The following is a 21,836-nucleotide window of genomic DNA, read 5'->3' as shown; positions in this document are numbered from 1 at the left end:
TAGGCTTTCTTCCAAAGCATTACATCATTAAGTTTAACTGCTTAGCTCTCTTGAGACAAAGTGGCAAACCGTGAGGAACTTTCAGTGCTTAGTCATTACTCTGGAATGCTGACAAATTCTCAGTGAATTCCTGGACAAATTTGTCCTTCTAAGGGTTTGGGAGCTGCTCACACCGCTACTTTCATTCACAGAGCTTCTGTACAAACTCATCCAGCGCTCACATCAGCTCTGTGTGCAGGATTGTTACTATTTAAATGTAAAGCTCTGTGCTATTAAACACATGCTCTGTACTCTGTCTTTATTGTAGGTTGTGCAGGCTACATTTTACCTCAGTTTATTCAGCTAGTTGAGGGAGTAAACTGTGTTATAAGCAAAATGTACTCAGTGTGACTTTGGATTTGATAAAAAAAAAATACTGTAGCCCTGAAATTAAATAATATTTTTTGTTTATTATTGTTGTTGTTGTTATTATTAAAAGTACAGTAAAGCGTCTGCCGCGTTTTCTCAATGTCAGGGGCGTGGTTTGTGGGAAGTGCCCGCCCTTAAAGTTGATGATTGACGCCCAGCACGGACTCCGCCCCTTCTTCAACTTTTCCCCCCCTCCTTCATTTTTTCTCCACTAGTGAAGTGCGTGAATTTCATACCAAACCCATACCTTGCATTCCACCTTTACTGTCAAACCAGGAGAAATATTACTGAAAACAATAAGCGGCTCAGGCAAGAAATAGGTGTTTAATTAATGATATTTCGTCTTTTTGCGGCACATCTAGACGCGTTTTCCCCCAGTTAAAGGTGAGTATTGGCGGAGCAGCGCGTTCCCTTTGTCTCCCAGCGGTTTTGCTGGAGTTTTCGTGCCGCTCTCGCGAAGTCTTCAGATCTTTGTCATATTTTGCATTTTTCCACGGAGCTCCCCGCATAGGGTGGGATGGTGAAGAGATTTGCGAATGGATATGCTATGTAGAGGGAGAGAGAGTGTGTTGGTGTGTGTTGCATGCCTAAAAGCCATGGAGTTTATGACAGCGGGAAACTTTAAACTTTATACTAATTTAAAATTCTGTGTTTGTAGCCCGTTGCTCAACCTCAGATCGCCTCTCGGTGTTAGATTTGCTTTAGCAACAACGAGCGAAATGTTATCCTTTTTATACAGAGTTATTGATTGTTTTCCTTTAAAGTTACTTCTGAGGATAAGAAAAGAGTTTTTACTCTTATTTAGGACTGCCAAGGAAAGGAAGGACAAGGCGAGCTGTTTGGGAAGACAGTTCCCTCAGACTGAAACCACTGCGTTCTCGGGTAAGGGGCGTCTCTAGTGTTTCTCTAACCTTTTCCACCGGCACATTACTGTCACTTTTACACTTTTCAGACTTTCATTTATTTATTTATTTATTTACTTGTTTTTGGATTGATGTTTATTTACTGAGAGAGAGAGAGAGCTCAGATTTACAATGTAACTGCTTATCTTTCTAAAGGAGACTGGTTATGTTGTATCTCTCCTTGTTTGATGTATGATATTGTTTTACTTTGATAAAGCAATCAATTGTAATAATTTGTAGCAAAACAGACAGACACATACCACATTGATGCACTTGTCATCTGAAAGACTCGTGTCTGTGTCAGGGACATTTGCTGTGGAAAATTATTAAAAATGTCACCATCGTTTTAGGAAAACTAACAAAAGCCTCCAGGTGAATTGGATCTTTTTTAAAGATATGATCAGAGTCAACCTGTTGCCAGATTATTGATAATGTGCATATTAGTACTTGTTTCAAATAATAGATGTTTATCCAAAAATGTAAAAATTAAGTCACTTGCTGCAGTGTCAAATTAAATGTGCATGCATTTGCATGCTTAATAAAATACACACAGCAAAATGGTCATGCAATGTGATTACATTGCACTATTTATTTAACTGAGAAGATGCTCTCCATACCTAAAAAGTTGCTGGAATTCCATTCCATTCTTGTTAGATAAAGAAAATACCATGCACTGATCTAATACTACTGTATAACATTCCAATGATACAAACATTTTTTGAAATCACTGTTGTATCCTTGTCATTAGAGAGGTGAATGTTTCATGAATGCAGGTCATCTAGAAACAGGATTTTTTTTATAATTATGTTTTGCTTCTGAATATTATTAGGAGATAAAATGGTTAAAAAAATGGTATTTCTACTTTTGTTTTTAATGTTTAAATAGCTCTAAGGGAAATTGACATGTATATCATATTGATGCAAAGCAAGCTATATAATTTTAAGGATATATGACAGGATGTGATTGTGCCACGTAGGAGGAGCTTAAAGCCTTCATACCGCTTGCTACATTTTCAAATTGAGCTATGGTCACGAGTGGAGAAAACAGCGAGCTAAACACTTTTTTTCTTCTGTAGAGTTTATCAGAACATTCAAGAGAAAAGCCGTTATAGACGCATTAAATAAAAAAATCTGAACAATGATGGATGTGACCAAAACTTTCGTGCCTGGTAGGCCATACGTTAAAAAGGGCGTTACTGTAGATTTTATCTGTTCGTTCCTATTGACTTGCTTCCTATGGCAGCCCTCCACTAGAGTCCCAAAGATTCTTGTCTCAGTTTGTTGGTGTTTCTCACATGAACAGATGAAATGACAGCATGGTGCAGTCAGAGCCATGCAGGCAGATTGCTCAGGCTCAGACACTCTGCTACGCTCCGGACAGTCTGGGCATTCTCGCCAACACAAAGCTGTCCTTCAGAGCCATGGATTTTAGACTGGATCCAGGGATCCAAGAAGCATAGCCAGGGGTCAGCAATTTGTAAAGTTTGTTCCAGTGGTTGAAATCACAATTCCACCGTATATTTAATATGAAGCTTTTAGTTATTAGCTTGTTTGATTGGTCACATCAATTAATTTTTTTTTTTATCCACGGTTTTAAATAAAGGTCTGTAAACAAAATCAACTTGACAGTTAAATAATAATTTGAATAAAATGCGTTCTGTTACTGGGCAGTTTAAAAAGTAAAATACTGTACTTTTAGTAAACATCTGCCCAAAAAGTTGAATTTTTTTTTTACACTTGTGTAAACAATGTGTGAAATTTATGAATAGGTGGATTAAATGCATTAATACCAAAGAGATTAAGGTGTTGAAGTGTTGGTAAAGTTTAAACATGGTATACCTAAAAATGAATTGCAATTTGAGTAGTCTTTATTAGTTTACATATTAGATTAAATGTTTCTTTTTTCTTCTTCTTCTGTATTTTCCTTCCTTGAATTTACATAAATCTTTCTCTTGAGGTTAACAGTATCATCCATTGGCAGATTTGTTAAAGGAACAGAATGCAGTGATTCAGGTTCATTCCTCCCGGTTCAGCCCAGACTGCCTGTTCTGGTTAGGCCGCATACTTTTATGCATCTTATAATTTACTGCCATTTAGAAACACTGCTTGTCATCTCTAGAAAAGGTTTCTGCCTCTTAAAAGTGGTCAAAGCCCAGGTTAACCCTGCTATTTACTTAGCCGGTAAGACTGGAAAAGTATCTTCTGCAGGCATTGTCTCACAAGTTACCAGCCAAAATGCTGTGTGTTAGGAAATTACCTTTAACTCAGGACATGAGAAGAGTCACTTTAACAATCGATACGCACAACTTAGTGCAGAATTTAAAGGCAATTTATTTATTCATTTTTAAGCAATTTAAGTTAAATCAGGGTTATAAAATATTATGTAAGCATAACTTTATCTGTATAATAAATAGCAAAAAATTAGGGGCATTTCCTTGAAGATTATTGAATTATTATAATCATTATTTATTTATTTATTTATTTATTTATTAGATCTAGAGAAATGTTCAATCCTACGTTTTCTGCTATTTAAACCTATGAGTTCAAATTATTCGTGGGCCTACCTGTTTTGAGTTGCTAATGTTTGAATTAAGACAACTCACTCAAAGAAACCTGTCAATTAAGCTGATTACTATAAGAACACAATATAATAATTTGGTGGTGTTTATGTCCACCACTGTAATGAAATGAAATCACTATCATCTCTCTATGCTATAACTTCATAATGTTCGCTTCTATTAAGTTACTGTAAAGACAAAGTAGAAGTAAAAATTAGTTGAAGTGGTTAATAATAGTTGAAAAAAAAAACTTTTAAATAGTTTGCCCATATATGCCCATGTTTTCTTTTTATTATAGCTACTGTAACTCAACTGCTATCTGCTTTCTGTTTTTAAATTAGGCCTGGAGTATCATGAAAAAAGATTAAAGAAATACTTCCTTTTTTCCTTGACATTTTCTGGCTGTTTTCTTATAAGACATCCGTCTTATTGAAAACCTTTTTATTTTATTTTTTTTAACTTAGGATTTTTTTTTACAAAAATGAGAATTATACCCTAATACTGATTAATATCTTATCAGTACCTTGACCAAAATGTTAATTGGCAGAGTGTGTCACTTTAAAGAAAATGATAAAACCTTTTAAAAAGAAGCATAAATTATTTAACTTATGAGCAGAACACAAATCAGTTTCGCTTAGGCCCCTCAACTCAAGTGAACCGTGGAACGGTTGAGATGTAACACATCTTGTGAATGGCCTGGCATACAACTTCTAATATTAGATGTTGAAGGGAAGAATAAATCTGGGGTGGATTAACAGTACTCCACTGACAGGTTTGCTTCAGTGTTTGTGCCACATTTTAAAATTCATAAGTTGCTTGTTATCTTTGATCTGGCTGCCAGGCATTTATTTTGATTTACAACATATTTGTTTTCTATGATCTCCCTTTGTTCCTATGGAGAATTACTCTCTATTAGTGGAGTGATGTTTATGTCCAATTAAATTATATGGACAATCCATTTTTAAAGCCTTTTCCTTTTTAAGCTCTCTCGCAAATACTGTAGGTTTACAGACGGGTTCTATACAGAACAGTTACAGAACTAGAAAGACTAATGAGTTGTTTTTTAACGCATATATATTTTTTTTTGTTACGTTTTTTTTTTGTTACGTTTTGTTAAACTGATAATAAATATTACATACAGTCAGATGTTTTGATAAACTTGATAAAATGTTCCAAATAACTGAGGACAGTATTCTTGATAACATTTGTTGCTGTAGCAAAACTTCAGCTTACCAAATGTGCCTTTGCTTAGCAATGAAATTAAGTTGATTTGCTTGTTGTGGTCATCACCTTTCACTTATGAGCGTTGTTTAATTACAGGCTTTGATATTAATAAATTCTACCCAAATATGTAGATATCAGAAATGTTTCCTTTTTTAAGAGCAAATCCTGATTAGTGAGACCAGACTGTTTGTGCTTTATTTATTTATATATAATTACAATTACATATATATATATATATATATATATATATATATATATATATATATATATAATGTATGCGTGTGTGTGTTTATGTTGCTGGCCAGTTGACAACTTCTTTACTGGCCTGTGTTAGAGGCCCAGGGCGTAATGAGGCCTGTCCATTTGCACAGACTGGGGCAGCCTTTTAGCACCAGCCTCAGAAGTAGCCCTCCAAATGGTGGCCACTTACCCAGCTGTCAACACAGGCCTGAACAAATATGTGTGTGTGTGTGTGTGTGTGTGTGAGAGAGAGAGAGAGAGAAAGAGCGTATGAGAAAATGAGACAAGACACACTAATCACTCCTGCTTAATTGTGTTACTGCTGTGTAGATTTAACAGTGTATTGCTGGCTCTCAATTTCAATCCACGCAAATATTTGAGAAGGGAAATGTTTAATATACCCCCCCCCAAAAAAATATATATTTTTTCCCCCACGTTCAATTTTAATAGTTACAATTAACAACTTGGCAAAAACATACTATGTCACAATGCTTTATTAATTGTGATGGAGTGAGTGTCTCTGAAAAAAAAAATGTTTACTTTAAGAGATGAAAATGAATGCGTCCTCTTCAGACACTTGTTTACATGTGCTTCCTGTGCAAGGCATTGGCAGATAAGATTTTTTTGGCTTCTCTCTGGCCTTTCAACTCCAGGGGAGGAGCAGTTCATTGGCTGGAACAGTGTAGCCTTTGTTTCTGTCAGACTGAAGTTGCTGAACTTTCCAGTTGTTCTTGAAACCAACTGTTTTGCGGCAGCGTGTTGAAGTTTGCAAACCGGTAAAACTCCTCCACACACACTTGCGCACGCACACACTTGCGAACACACACACACACGTGCATACACCTGTGCTGCTTATTTAACAATGGTCAGTAGTGGGTTCATGTGACAGTTGTCAGTTTTTAAAGCTGTAATTATTACAGAGAACATTACAATATATAGTGAGTTTCCCCCGAAGGTAGAAAATGAACAGTTGTTTAAGTATTATAAATGAGGTAAAAATAGCATAAGCATTTCTTTTGCAATCTGGAAAGTTAGGTTAGAACCTTTCACGTCATGCTGCATCTGTCCTTTAATTGTAATAGCTTCCAAGTGGTGCCTATAGCAGGAGTTCTTATTTAGAGCAACTTAATCATTGAAGATACTGTAATAATGAGCGTATACATTTGTAACAAAAAAAGAAAATGCTAGTGTGATAGTAATGAGTACTCTGCAAACAAAAGACAATTCTAAAATACATACATACATAATACAAAAGGCAATCTGTATATTGAAAGGATATCCAATATTCTATATATCTTTAAACAAATGAAACAATAAAAAGGGGGAGAACCAGGATGCTCTCCTCTCTATGCGTGTCTTTCAGGTTTCATGGGGTTTGGCAGCAACCCCTGGCCTAGCCACTAAATGACCAAGTCAGGCAGTGAATGCTGCTCCGCAGATTTGCCCTGGAGACTTTCCGAAGAAAGTGCTGAATCAGGAGTTCGCGGAAGTCTTCTGGCCCGCACGCCAGACCCTGTGTCAGTCTTTCCTCTGCTGGTTGGATTACAGCTGCCATGAATGAGAGAGTGTGTGTGCAAGCTGAACCCTCCATACACGCTGATTCTTCCAAACAGTTTGTAACTTCACGATCAAGAAGTCTTAATTCATCCGAGAGTCCCATCTGCATCTTTTGCTTTGAAGAAGAACAAATGGAGAAAACATTGTGTTGTGTAACTTACATTGTTACAAGATGACTAGTTGCACAGCTCTCTCTCTTTCTTTATTTTTTCTCCCCCCACTACCCATTCACTCACACACTCTCTCTGTCTCTCTCAGCTCTGATTGTTTCCTGAATGTCGAGCCAGAGCGGAAGTAGGAGGAAGCCATTCGAGTGGAGCTGTGGAGCATTTATTAGACTTAAACACAGACAGAAAGAAAGTGAGAAAGACAAACTGTATGGAAGTCAGGCACAATCCTAAATCAATTCTGGAGGGGTGTTAGAAAGGTGATTGTGTAAAACCTTTTTCAAGCTTTGAATCAGTAGAGCACAGGCTTATTTGCATAATCTGCTCAAGGCTCAGCACTAGTGTCCAAGCACGAAAAAGTCCCAGCGGGTTAAATCAGATTGACTCTAAATGTGGTTTGTATATATTTAGGACGTCAACTGAAATGTTATACTATACTACTATAGACTATACTATACTATATAAAAACAATTTAACTATAGCCACAGTTTTGGTGAGTGACTCAAACTAGAGGCTTTGCAGTTCCTCAATTTTCAAAAAAAAACCTCCCCCCCAAACATTTTATGGTAAAAAGAGCAATGGTGTGTGTTTGTGGCCTCAGGTTGTGTTACCAAAAATACAGCCCTCCGGAAGCACATACTGTTATACACATCCAGCCTTGTTTGTTTATTTCATGCACTTGAATGCCTCCTTTGTGCATCATTAAGTGTTTACTGTATGATGTTCAACTCGCATTGCCATTAAGAATTACATTAGAAGTTATCAGCCGCCACTGTTTGAGTAAGGGCAACATTTTATTAAGGAGTTATTTAAGCATAGCCGTATAATTGCCTTCCTGTTTTTTTTTTCCAGATTAAAAAAAAAGAGAGTGAGTGGCAGTGTAGATTCCTAAATCTTAGGAACTTGGTTTTTGGAGCTCAATGTCGTTTTGTGGAGAGGAGGTCAATTCTGCTTTCAGTCCTGAGTGTGTATTTGTAAACTGACCTGAAAGAGCAGCTGCTGCTGCACTTGTCCAGCCCTGTTGTTCTCTCAAGAGTGTGTGTGTGTGTGTGTGTGTGTGTGTGTGTGTGTGTGTGTACGCACGTGTGTGTAAATGATAAAATGAAATGATGTACAATGATTGAAACAAGGGTGTATAATTATAGGGGCTACCATGGAACTAAACTGGGTGGATGATCTATTTGTAACAGTTCCTAAGAAGACTTGTGTTCTTTCTAATCCTGAACAGGAAAAGCAGGGTATGTTCTGAGCCTGATCTAGCCTAACATCTTTTCTTTCAAACGCTTACACAGTAAATACAGTTAACTTAGCAAATGTGCCTTGAATTCTAGCATCTTGCATGTTGATTTACTGTATTTATTTTTTCCCCCCAAATGGTCCGGTCTTATCAGGCTGTGACCTGAATGAGCGTTCACTTAAGCCCTGATTATAATAAATGGCTCCCACTCTCCCATAACTGCTGTCCTCTTTCTGAGGTTTGGATTCCGCATGTTAAGTTAAAGGAGAGTTAAAGGGAGAGTTGAGGTGGGGAAAAAAGCTGGTTAAAGTTCTTAACCGCATGGCTCATCTTTTAAAGTCAGAAGTATATAACAATCTCCTTTCTGCATATGATCCTTTTCTCAAATGTTTTCCCGCCAAAAAAAGTGGCCCATCAGGGAAAACTAGTTCGCAGATGGGCCGTGAGCTCACTCGATGAGTGGAATCATCTGTTTGCGCTGGAAAGTCCCCTTACTCTGTCAACAGTTTGAGGACTCCCTGAAATTCATAGGATGACTCATTGAGAGACACAAAAAACGAAACTTTAAACCCTTAAATTTAGTTTTAAATCTAGATCCTAGCCCCATTTTGATAAACATAAATCGTACATTGATATATTTTCAAAGATTGTCTTACATTTATAACTTGTAAACTTTGGACAGCATGGATGAATACAAAACCTACTTTATTTACCTGCTTTGTCTGTTGAGTGAAAAGCCAGAGCATTACTGAGTCATGTCTGTTCCTAGCACTGCCGGATGAAATCCATGTGAATCTTTATCAGCATGTCTGGCTGTGTGAGTCATTCACACTTCATCCCATGTTTGTGGGTCAAACATAAAACTCCCAGCTGAGCCTCAATTCCCACCATTTCCAGAACAGACCTGTGACTAAGGGTTTCCCACTCTTGACTCAAGCTACAGATTCTATACATCACAGCACCCCAAACACAAGGAGGAGGACAGTGATGAATTTGTCTGAGTATTCATTATACGGCATGGCCATAAAATTTCAGTTTAAGTTGATGTCAGTCTGCAAGATGGAGAAGATGGACACAGACTGTGCTATATGTGTACTAGTTTAACTGAAAAGCAAATATAGACACTGCTCCTCATAAACACGGGAAAAGCTACATCACTAGCAGGTGTTTGAATGAATGTTCCTACCGCAGAGCATTCACTGCAGATCCTGTTACACGTAGGACTTCTACAGTCTTATATAATAAGAGCTCATTGTATGTGATACTAGAGGCTGTTATCGTCGGTAATCAACCAGATGTCAGTTAAAAAAAAAAAAAAATTATACTTAATAAAACTTTAAACAAAATGTAGTACAGTATGTAGGACATTTCCAACAGCTTCAAGCTGATTCTCTCCGTATGTCATTTGTGTAGCCAACAGGTTTATATGTTGAGCATCCATAGCATTGTGACCCCTCAAAGGTGACGCGAACAATCACAAAAGGTGGCTGCTCACCAACTATACACCAGTAAACTGGTATCAGGGTCATGGGCACCCAAGGCTCACTCGTGTGCAGGGACCAAGGGCTAGCACATCCCACACAAAAAAAAGCCAGTGCCGCACAAATCTTCAAAAAAGTAGATTCTGTCCACAATAGAAAGGCACCAGAACACCCACTGCACCACAACCGTTGTGGAGCAGTGTCCGTTGGGCCTAGCAGGCAAAGAGCTTAAGGCTGCTGACCTGGCCTCCAAACTTCCCAGATCCCAACCTAGCACCCACGGGAAGTGCCAGTCGGATCAATGGCGGGCCAATCCCACAATCCACAGCAGCCAAAGGATCTGTAGCTAACGTCCTGATGTCAGACACCACGGCACACCCCAGAGGCCATGTGGAGCCACACCCTGAGGGGCCAGTGCTGCCCCAGTAGCACAAAAAGGAGACCCAAAGCCTTTTTGGTTTTTTAACGTTATGGCTGATCTGTGTAAAGCATAAAGTTTCCTTCAACAGTGCTGTCAAAAGTGAGTGAGTTAGAGAGAGATTTTGATTTCAAATTTTTACTCACCTTATAATACTCATTTTTAACCCGCATATATCTTAGCTGGTGGTTCTTTACTTTACCTAATCAGCTACTTTCTGAGTTGACGCAGGTGTGATGGAGCAGAAAAACTGTACATGACAGTGGATACCCCAGGATCAGGGCTGAGAACCACTGATCTAGACCATCTCTGCAAAATGAGTCATCATGATCAAACATAACATCATGCAGTCTGTTTTCAATTCATAAGCTAGTATTTAATAGGCTAGCACCAGAGTGCTGTACTGTACACTCATCACTTCCTTTATAGGAATAGTTAGGTGGGTGGAAATGTCGAAGCAGAATGGCCAGACTGGCTTAAACTGACAGGAAGGATGTGATAACCCGAATAATCACTCTTTACACTCATGGTGAACGGAAAAGCATCTCGTAATTGAAGATTGAACTTTTACTCGGCTTACAGCAGCAGAAGAGTTCGCTGTTCCACTCCAGTCAGCATGAATCTGAGGCTGCAGTATGAGGTTCATTTCAACTGATTAGATAAAGCTAGAAAAGGCACCGGTTGATGCTTTTTCAAGTCTTTCCAATAAACAGAATGTATGCAAAATGCCCATGTTGGCAATTAGTCTGTGTAATTGAACCTTTTCATGTCTAAAAGATCACGGTATCAATAGTGTAACTGAGCAGCTGTACTATGCAACTTCTAGTGATCTGAAGGGGGTTCAAAAGATAGTTGATTCCATTCACACCTCCACTTTGAGCTGTCCACCTTTGGTCCAGTCACCTGACACGCATGTTAATACCAAATGTGAATGGTGTGCAATTTCATTCAGTAAAGAGTTGAATATTGTAGCTGTCTCTGTGTGTGTGTGTGTGTGTGTGAGTGTGAGAGAGAGAGAGAGAGAAAAAAATGTTCGTGTTAAAGATGTGCACTGTGGTGTCTCACTCACAATACCCTTGCTGTGCCATGTAATGCCAAAGGTCTTTTGAGCCTTGAAGGGACGATAGTGTGCTGAACGCAGCGTTTGTAATTTCTCCAGATGTTAAGGAAGACTGATGTTCTGTTTTTACCTCCAGGTGTGTTTGTCAGCCTCCAATTTTTATTTATATATTTAGTAGCAAGATCCCACTTTTTACAGGTCAATGTTAAAGATCTTACTTTAAGTTCATCAAAACATGTCAGCCACGTGCTAGTAAAAGCCATGAAACTTTTAAATTCCTTTCATCATCGGTGATTTGACACTATATTTTTCAATGTTCTCAGTTTAATGAATTTGTAACTGTATTAGTGCCTGTAGGCCAGACACTAGCTGTAGCTTCAGTGTGATTCTTTGGCATAAGAGTGTCGGGTGCTGCTGTCGTTCCCACTGTTTTCTAGACCCCTGGAGTGGACGCCTAAATTGGTCACTCCGCTGTTTGCCTCCCTCCCTTTTTACACCAACCCCCAGCCCACACAACAGATACATAGAGAGAGAGAAAGCGAGAGAGAGAGAGAGAGACACACACACACACACACACACACACACACACACACACACACACACACTCCTCCTTCCCTCTGTGTGCTCCCCTCCCCTCATCCCATGCTCTCCTCTCCTTATTTGGGCAGAGTGCTTGAGAGCGTGGGGCGGCTGGGTTGGGGTGGGGAAGAGGGCAGAGAGGGAGCTCAGTTAACACATGAGAGAGAGAGAGAGAGAGAGAGCTTGCTGTGATTCCTTAATAAGGAGATGTCTGGAATTTAAGCCCAGCTCTCTAATAGAGCAGCCTCTCTTTCTACATGTACACTTATCTCCCTCACCAACACACTCGCACACAGTGACCAAGGATATTTTGAGAAATTTCTTTGCCTAAGGTGACACAAGTTATTAAGTTTGTGTAACAGTTATAATTAATGTGCCCTCCTATGTGTTAACTGCACTTAACACTAATGTTTGTCTATGTTTAATGGTGTGTTCCACATAATGGTGCACCATGTAGTAAATTTACTTGATGCCGGGTACTTTACACCTCAGTGTAAAGTAAGCTTTTCTTTTTAGTACTTTCCAGGTTCCCTAGGAGTTAAGTGCTCCAGTATCACCAGCGGTCTGTTTACGGCTGTGTGTGTGTGTCACACCAGTCATAAGTTTGGACACAACAGTCAAATGTTTGGACACTAGTTTGTTCTTATTTCTTACATTCTTGAATAATTTTGGATAAAAAAAACACACATGGCATTAGGTAAAACAACAACAACAGTCAGTTGTTATGTAAAGACACAGAGGTCAACTGTTCTGGAATAGTTATTGCAAGAACAGTTTTGTCAAGTGCATTTGCAAACCCCATCAACCTCCATGATGAAACTGGAAGACCTCTCATGAAGACCATCCTAGGAAAGTAAGACCAAAACTTACCTCTGGTGCAGAGAAGAACTTCATTCAGAAGTTAATTCGGAAGCCTCAAAAATCACCAATTTACAGCACCTCAGATTAGAGCCGGCTTCCAGAGCATAGGTATCAGACACATCCCAATATTAGCATTTCAAAGATTGTTGCATGTTTTGGATGCCTTCAGCATTGTTTCAAAATGTAGAAAGAAATAAAACTCAGGAAAGCCCATTTTAAGGTGTGTCCATAATAAATATATTTCAAAATTTACTAAGCTGCTGAAATGCAGCACCTCAATTCTGCCATATATCACTGTGGAAGCACAGACCCAATACCCAAAGGGCTCGGGTTTAAAATTTTTTTTTTTTGACCAAATTCTGGCATTCAAAAGAAAACCAGTAACCCTTTTCTCCCTCATGCAGATCTCCTTAGCTCTTACACATCTGTACTGCTTAATCGTCCCCATTAGGCACAGCTCATTCTCACACTGCTTTGATCACCAAATATTAGGCTCACAACCCATAATAATGACGATAAGATCCAAATTGTGGTTAATCCTTCACTTTTGCTTGACCCTTTTCCCTTTGAGATAGCCAGTCACATGCATCTGCACCATACAGAGACTTCTGTTATACATCAAATTGGACATCGGGTTAACAATCAGATTCCTTTTCCCACAGACCTTATTATGCCTTGGAAGCTGTTATTGTATCACTAATTAATCTGTGCAACATTTCAGACCACATCATAGCCTGCGTTTGCAGTTAGACTGCTCTTATTCCAGACGGCCTCTGAGTTTTTTGGTTGTTTTGCTCATTCACTCTCTCAGCCTGCCAAGCAAAGCTTATTCTTTCAGCATGGCCGTAACCAGAGCGCTTCAAGTATCCCCCCAGGAAGGTCACGTGCCGAGTCAGCCGTATTTACCCAAGCTGTGTATTTTAGTCAACATCAGCAGAAAGTGAAATAAAAGAATGAATTATGTGGGTATAATAGTCACTCCTGGGACCTGAGTTTTCGGGAACAATACCACGCAAAGAGAAGCAGCCTGAAAAATACTTAAGATCTCTTAACCAGTTTCAGACGTTCCGACAGCCACATTGGACCACTCTCTCCCAACCGCAAGAATTCTTTTAGGCCTGGCCTGATTATTGAGACCTTTTAAAATAGGGTTTTATATAATGTCAAAAATTCGTTGTCGTTTGGATGGGCGTTAGCATCCAGGAAGTCACATTAAGGATATGGTTCTTTAACACTTTATGAGCACATTAGAAATAAAATGTCATTTCTGCTAATTTTATGACTTGTAACTTTAACTGTGTTTGCAACCTCACTTTATTGCTGCATATTATGAGAATTTTAAAAGTTATTGATCAGCGTACAGTATGTGTAGTTTTGATAGCAACGGTAATTTATGATGTCGCCCTCTATTGCAGTCCCAGAGTAGTGTGTGGGCTCGTGGCAGGGCCCGATCAGAGCCGGCACCATTGCGTCAAACGAGTGGAGTGCGAACGGAAGCCCTCAGCAGGGGCTGGAAGATGGCGGCGATGACCTCGATAAGACGATGGACAGTGATGCGGAGGGTGTATGGAGCCCCGATATTGAGCAGAGTTTCCAGGAGGCACTCGCCATCTACCCACCCTGTGGCCGCCGCAAGATCATCCTCTCGGATGAGGGAAAGATGTATGGTACGTGAGACTAAAATGATGCTTCTTTAAATGCTGTTTTATTATTATTATTAGGCAAACCTCACAATATACTTACAAATATAGGAAAGTTGGCATATTCCTAGTTTTATATATAAAGAAATGTAGAAACTTCTACTGAGGTTACATCCTAAAGTCCTGTGTTTTTTGTATGCGTTATTTTTTTTTCCCCTCCTAAACTGTCTGGTCTCCATGTGCGAAAAATTAAGTTGAACTCACACAGGTGTGATTTTTCACTAATGTGTCCTTAAATGGCAAGAGCCAGGGGACAGTAGGTTAGCTGTAGTAGATTACCTAATCCTCCAAGTCTAAGAAACAGGAAATTGCTTTTTGAAATTGCACACCGTCTGATTGCTGATTGTGCGGTTGGACGTGGAATAGTTTGAGATATTAAGTTCAAATACAGTGATTACGTTGGAGGGAAAAGTCTTTTTTTTTTTTTTTTATTCTGTATACCACATGATCTTTCACTGTGTCCGATTCTGCACGTAGCAATGTGACATACATTTTATCCAATTGAAACATGTTTGAATTGCAAACCAGCTTTATTTATTTAAAAAAATATATAAAAATGTCTTAGGCAGCCTGATATTTTTTAAATTCAATTTTTACTATAGGTGTTTATTATATGATTTTAAGACTGCTGACTGTTACAGACTCAGTAGTACATACCAGCCACTTCTTCCAAATGATTTGAGGGTTAGTTTTTTTTGTTGTTGTTTACAGCAAGGGGTTTTCACATCAAATACCAGCTTTAAGTTAGTTTGTTGTTTATTCCTGTTTATAGTATTTTTATTTGGAAACATTTAATGGCAATATTTTCAAAGGAAACTTTACTGCATTTCTTTGCATGTGTGTAAGACTACAGTTCGTTTGGGCATTACAGAGAATTGTATGGTGAAGATTGTGTGCGAGTGAGTGATTGCTGGAGGGAAGACATTTGATTGGTGGTTTGTGGGTGTTGCCAAATAGAGAGGAAGACGGAGATAGAGAGAGTTGAATTGGACAGACCTGAAGGTTTATAATGTTTTGAACACTTGTATAACTGAGGAAACAGAGCCTGTTGCCCACCATTAGTTATTACACGCTATCTCTCCATACTCATGCATGTGCACACACACACACACACACACACACAAACACACACACACAGACACAGTGGCGTACCATGTCAGTCATACCTGTTTTTTCAGATCTTATCAGTTATGCTTAGGCCAACATTTCTTTTCCAATAGTTAACATTAATTGTGACTTTAAAAAGTATGTTAAATTAATACATGCTTTATTTTTTTAATAATTTAATAATTATTCAATAATAAATCATAATAATAATAATAATAATAATAATAATAAATAGTATCTTTTAAAGATTGTTGTAATAAATTGTATTTCTGTAACATTTTAGATCTTTGGCCGTATTTTAAATGCATCCTATATGACGTGTTTTAAAATATTTTCTTCTGGTTGGGTTGAAGTAAAGGAAATGCACACATACAGATCATAGCCAGCAGTTGTGTTTTTCATAGTGCAGTACTAAACAGGCCTCCACTTGCCCTGAGTTTGGGATGTGAAGGCCATGACACAGACAGGTTTCTCCTGTAGAGCAGAAACACCATGATCAATTTTTTCCTGCTTGTCTGTTTCTCCCCCCTAAACTGGTTTGCTTTGCTATCTAAGATCATTAGAAAATTTACTTCCTTGTTAGTTAGTTAACTCCCTTTGTTTTTTTGTTTTTTGTTTTTTTTTTGTCTTCATTCCCAGAGTTGAAAAAAGTGGCAAAACCAGCTCTGTTTGTCTTGCTCAATCACAGCTTGCTTTAAACTTATTTTTCTTTCTGTTTCTCTGTCTCTCTCTCTCTCTCTCTCTCTCTCTTGTCTGTCTCTCTTGCACTCTCTCATTCGCTCTCACTCTTACACATACACACACACATTCACTTAAACATTAGAATATTATTAAATGCAATTTTGTCTGTTTTTCATATTTTTAAAGAAAAACTTTTTACATTTTTCTTAACAGTCAAATAACGTTTATAAATAAATGATGGCAGAAGGTTAATTTGTCCAGTCCTGTGCACATTTATTGCGAAGTACATAGTATACATTCGTTTATTTTTATCTGTACATATTCAGTTACAATGAATTGCTTTGATGTTTATTGTTAGACATTCAGCACATAAAGCCAGTGCCAGAAGAAATGCCATTGTGACTATTACATTGTTAGCATTTTTCCGGCACTACTGCTGCTTCAGGTATGTTGAGGGTTTCCCTTATGTACAGCCTTGAAATGACATGACCAGGTTCTGTTTTTATAATGATTTACTATGATTGTATGTCTATTTTTAGAAGCACATCTGATTTCCAGAGATTTGACCAAATGATCCAAGCTTGTGTCCCCAAAGCCCTGCAACCGGTTAAAATGGAAAATCTGTAGTAATAGGCGAAATTGTAGTGACTTGCTTTCATGCTGTAGAAACTTTAGATGGTGATGGAAATTTATCATAAGAAGATAAAAGTACTGAAGTAGTTAACCATAATGATGACAGTTTGCTACTGGAAAAATAAGGATTTAGGCCTGAAAAATCTTTGTAGCCAAATCTTATGAATAAAGCATGAGTATATAAAATGGTTTTATAATGAAATTATTAATAACAACAACAATAATTTAAGGTGTGATAATGATAATACCATTGATAATGGAACAGCCAACCAGCAGCTATTTTATGCAAATCTGACAACAGTTCATTTTATAAAATGATCTCATTAAATTAATTAATGGTTTTAAAAAAATCGTATAAAGTAACTAAAACAAACTACAGAGTGGTCCAAAAGTCTAAAATCACTTTAAATGTGGGATTTTTTTGTACTTTCTTTAACTGAAATTGTATAAAAACAGGATGATCTACAAATTTTGAAAATTTTAAATGAATGTAGAAATGATCACTATCTTAAATATTTAATATTTACCAATTTGTACTGTTTGTAGCTATAACTATATGCACATTTGTGATGATGACCATGTTTAACCACTTTGTACAGGTCAGATTTCTTTATGCCTAATTTTTTTTCTGCTAAGGTGAGAGATTTTATTTAGAATGGATCATTAGGTTTTGCCCAAACCTATGAAGTCCATGCCAGCTTGGGTGCATGCTATAACTAAAGCGAAAATTCGATGTAAGGAACTCGATAATTCACGAAAGAATTTCTTACTCAAGAGCTGGATGTAATGGATGAAAATTGTGGGATTCAGCTGGAAAACATTGCAAAATTGGAGGATTTTCACAAATTCTTTCAGACGTTTAAACATCCAAATTATGCAATACTGTGCAAAAGTCTTAGGCACCATATTTTAGTTCCAGTAGTAAACATTTAGTTATATATGTCTGCATTATTATGTACAAAGCCATTCACTATTTCCAAACAAAACATCAAACTTTATAAAAAAAAAAAATAAAAAAAAACATTACAGAAGAATATTTGCATGCTTGTAAAGAAAGCAACATACAGTATAACAACCCAGTTTTCAGATGGATGAGTTTTGCATGAAAATAGAAAGGAGTAAATGGGACAGTTGCCAGAAGAACTCATATTCTCCATCACACCTATTCTACACAACTATACACAAAATATAACAGCTGTTTTAATTATAGTACTGTGCAAATCTCTTGGGCACATACAACCAAAAAAAAAAAAACATAAAATATGATTTTGAAGTTACAGAAAGGAAACTTTCTATTCGAAACTACGAATAATAAATTGTACCAAAATAAAGTCAATATTTGGTGTAAAAATTAACAATTAATAGTGTAGCAGATTTGTGCATTTTATAAATAAAACAGCTGAGAGGTTTTATTGCGTGTGCTGGAGAATGTGCCAGAGTTCTTTTGTTATTTATTTATTTATTTATTTATTTATTACTGAAAACTGTTTTGTTATATAATGTATTGCTTTCTTTACAGGCATACAATTATTCTTGTGTAATGCTACTTTTTTATACATTTTTAAATTGTGTTTGGAAATATTAAATGTTTCTTTTTCTTTCATTTTTTTTTTTACATGATAATGGACACATCTTCTAATTTCATGGTTTTGCCTGATTATTATTTCTTTCTACATTGTGAAACATATGCAATAAACCCTGAGGAGTTAATATTGAGATGTGTCTGCTGACGTTATGCAGACGTTATGCAGTTACTTCAAAATGGCTCTAATCTGAGGTGCTGTTAGTTTATGATTTTTGAGGCTAGTAACTTCTCTGCAGCAAAGGTAAGTTTTGGTTTTGGTCTTGCTTTTCTGGGATGGTCTTCATGAGAGCCAGTTTTATTATGGTGCTTATTGGGTTTTGCAAATGCACTTGACTGTTCTTGCAAGATCTATTCCAGAACAGCTAACCCCTGTGTCTTTAAATAACAACTGCCTATTGTTGTTACTTAATTACCTAATTCCCTATGTGTTGTCTTGTGTAGTTTTGATATCTCCAGCATTGTTCTAAAATGTAGAAATTAATCCAAACTTGTGCCTAAACTTTGGACTAGTATTGTACAATTTATACTACAAGGTAATATGGTGTCTACTTTTGCACAGTACTGTATATAGTGTATATATAAAGTTAAATTATTTTGAATAATTATCTTTGAGTGTGGGTCAGGTTTTGGATCCGGTCTGCAGAAGCAGGCCCAGCCATCTGTCCATCTGGTTCAACGAAACTACATTGTTTAACTTTACCATTTGATTTATGACTTTACAGTGTTTCCATTTGGGGTCGTACTGTTTTTCCTGGGAACTTATGTTCCAACCACAGGCTTGTAGTGCATAGCACTGGGTCAGTAAATCTCAAGACCTTGATTTTTATGTGCTACTGCTCATTCAGTAAAGCTTGTCAAATCTCTGTAGGTGCTTGTCTTGATTTAAAAGATTTCATAATTCATTTGTGGTCAAGCTACACATGCACAAGTCCTGACATTACTAAATGTTATTTTTAACCTTATTTGAAATCAGCTGCCTTTGTAATGTTTGATCTCGTGTCAGTAACGTGTAAATGTTCCTAAGGAATTGGGGACAATAAACTGTGGCACTGAGGAATTTTCACTTTCTCTGGTTCTGATACAAAAGCTGATTCCCACGCAACCAGTCTTTCTTACTTTAAAAAAATGTCTTGCGCTTTTGCACTTAAGTCTACTCCGAAAACAAACATTCACCACAACTTATGACCTTTGCACTTGCTCTCACCATTTTTTGGCTAGTGAGTACCCCCTGCGGCTGTCTCGAGTGCTTGCTTTTTTCCATAGCTGTAAATGCCTTCTCCTCTTACACTCAGTCATGTGAGGCCAAAGGCCCTGCCACTGAAGAAGTCCTCTCACGAGTGGGATGAGCTCAGCATTCCTAATTCCACCACTGACGTTAGGCCAAAGGCATGCCGACTGCTTCTGCCCTGGTATTGCTGCCTTGGTCAGTCGAGGTTGAGGCATTAAAGCGGGGAGGGGGGTTATTTAGTGACCGACAGTCTATTTTGTTTCACAAATGTAGTCTTTATGAACTTTCAGGGCTGCATAATGGATGAGATTTTTTTTGCTTGAATTCATCCTTATTTTTATTTTTTTTTGTGTCTGAAACAATTCTGTTAATTGCAAAGGAAGCTTTGTTCTATGCTGAGCAGACATGCATTTCTGTTCTCCGTCTTATTTGGAGTTCTTACATTTTATCTCAGAGAGTACCTGTGGGTGAAGTTAACTGGCAGAAATGCAGCCAGGCTGGTTCTGCAGTTAAGATACTTGCTCTCTACCTGGGTTTAACCATGGTTCAAATCATGTTGATTTAGGGCCAGCACTCTAGGAAGGAAAGAGGTGGTACCCTCCTCTCAGGGAAACTGGTTGAACAGGGCTGAATGTTGCATGAAGAGAGGTAGCATGTTTGATGTATTAGACATTTAAGGACTGGGGATATAATTAGTTTGATAAGTAGTTGTACAGTGCTTTTTTCATAATTTGGCCTCTGTAGACCACCGAAATTGGTTTGAAAACAAGCTATTATAAACATATCTTGTGATTTAAATGGAGTCTGTGATTTAAATGGAGACGTTCAGATTTAATTAAATGGGTTCAACATAAATGTTGGATTAAAAGTTTTGGAATTCCTGCCATTTTCTTTTTATTATTAATGGCTCAAAAGTAATGGGATAATTGATGAATATTTTCAGTACCAGTTGTGACCAGTTGCTTAGTTATTTCATGACAGACTATAACTATAAATGGTATGGGGCTGATTTTAAGTGTTTAAGGGTCATTTGTATTTAGTAGGTGTTTGGGGGATTTTTAAAATGTGGTCCAAAGAAATACAAAAGCTTAATTTTTTAAACTCTACAATCAAGAGACACCTTCATGAATCTAAATACTGTGAGTTTGACCCAAGAAGCACACAATTGATAACTCTCATGGCCAGAAGTGTTACGGCATGAATATGGGGCTTGGGCATTTGTGGTAGCAGGGTTAATTCTGAAGAGTATAGAACATCATTTTCTGCTTGGATAAATGTTGTATCGATGAATAATGGCCCAAACACATTGTGAAAGCTACCCAAGAATTTCTTAAGACAAATTAAAAAAAAGTTATTAAATAACCAAAATAACCACCTAATTTGATTTACTGAAGACAAAATAGAATGCATAAAGATTCACAAAAAAAGGTCACAATTAATAATGTCCATGGGTTAATCCAAGTATCAGAAATCATTTAGATAATTCTAATTCTAGTTCTTAGTTACTTTTGAGCCTTTGTACAAATAGCTGTAATTTTAAATTATTAATGCAATATCTGTTTTAAATCCCACGAATTAAAGCTGCACATCTACACCTTATTGATTAAATCCATTGTGGTTGTGTAAAAAGGCAGAATTTTGAAAAAGTAGTTCCTGTCTACGTACTTATGGACCATGTTGTGTGACTGTGATAATCACACCAACAAGAAAAATGATTGATAGAAATGATATGATGGATAAATGATAACCACCAAACAGGGGAGTCAAAGTGAAATTGTGATGGTCTCTAATGACTCTTGCTTGCACAAGGAAAAGGGGTGACATCCTCCGGGGCGACAAAATGTAAAAAATCTGGACACAACTGGAGTAGGAAAAATCATATACCATTAATCTAGCCTCTCAGATTTACAGAGTACAAATTACCACACACTTCACCAGGACAAGCAGTATCACCAAAGAAAAACAAGTAGACCCTCTACATAAGACATACACTGAATATAAAGAATGTGTTCAGCACCATTTCAGCAGAAAAAGGGAAACAACAAATTCACAAATACAAAGACATAAACCACAATAATCCTGGAATTAAACCTAACACATTCAACTAAAATTAAAGCCATGAATAACTTTACTTAATGTAAATAGCATTGTGCTAGACAAAAATGACATTGATCAGGACATCAAATTTTCCAGTTATCCCTCCCAGTAAGC

General features: G+C 37.4%; 1 protein-coding gene across 3 annotated transcripts in view; it reads left to right on the top strand.

Annotated features, from left to right (window-relative positions):
• The first annotated feature begins 618 nt into the window (after window positions 1-618).
• Window positions 619-21,836, top strand: part of tead3b (TEA domain family member 3 b) — a 33,321-nt gene continuing 12,103 nt past the window's right edge. For 2 of the 3 annotated variants that reach the window (XM_053498752.1, XM_053498751.1), the window contains exons 1-3: window positions 619-792; window positions 1,214-1,290; window positions 14,107-14,358. In XM_053498752.1, the coding sequence (XP_053354727.1) occupies window positions 14,235-14,358 (124 nt within the window). In that variant the 5' untranslated portion in view covers window positions 619-792; window positions 1,214-1,290; window positions 14,107-14,234. The remainder of the gene's footprint in view (window positions 793-1,213; window positions 1,291-14,106; window positions 14,359-21,836) is intronic. The other variant, XM_053498753.1, reaches the window with a different exon arrangement.

This window comes from Clarias gariepinus, chromosome 6, assembly GCF_024256425.1.
Source record: "Clarias gariepinus isolate MV-2021 ecotype Netherlands chromosome 6, CGAR_prim_01v2, whole genome shotgun sequence".
NCBI classification, from domain to species: domain Eukaryota; kingdom Metazoa; phylum Chordata; class Actinopteri; order Siluriformes; family Clariidae; genus Clarias; species Clarias gariepinus.
Note: the sequence above shows the minus strand (reverse complement) of the source record. Positions and strands in the feature narration are given on the sequence as shown.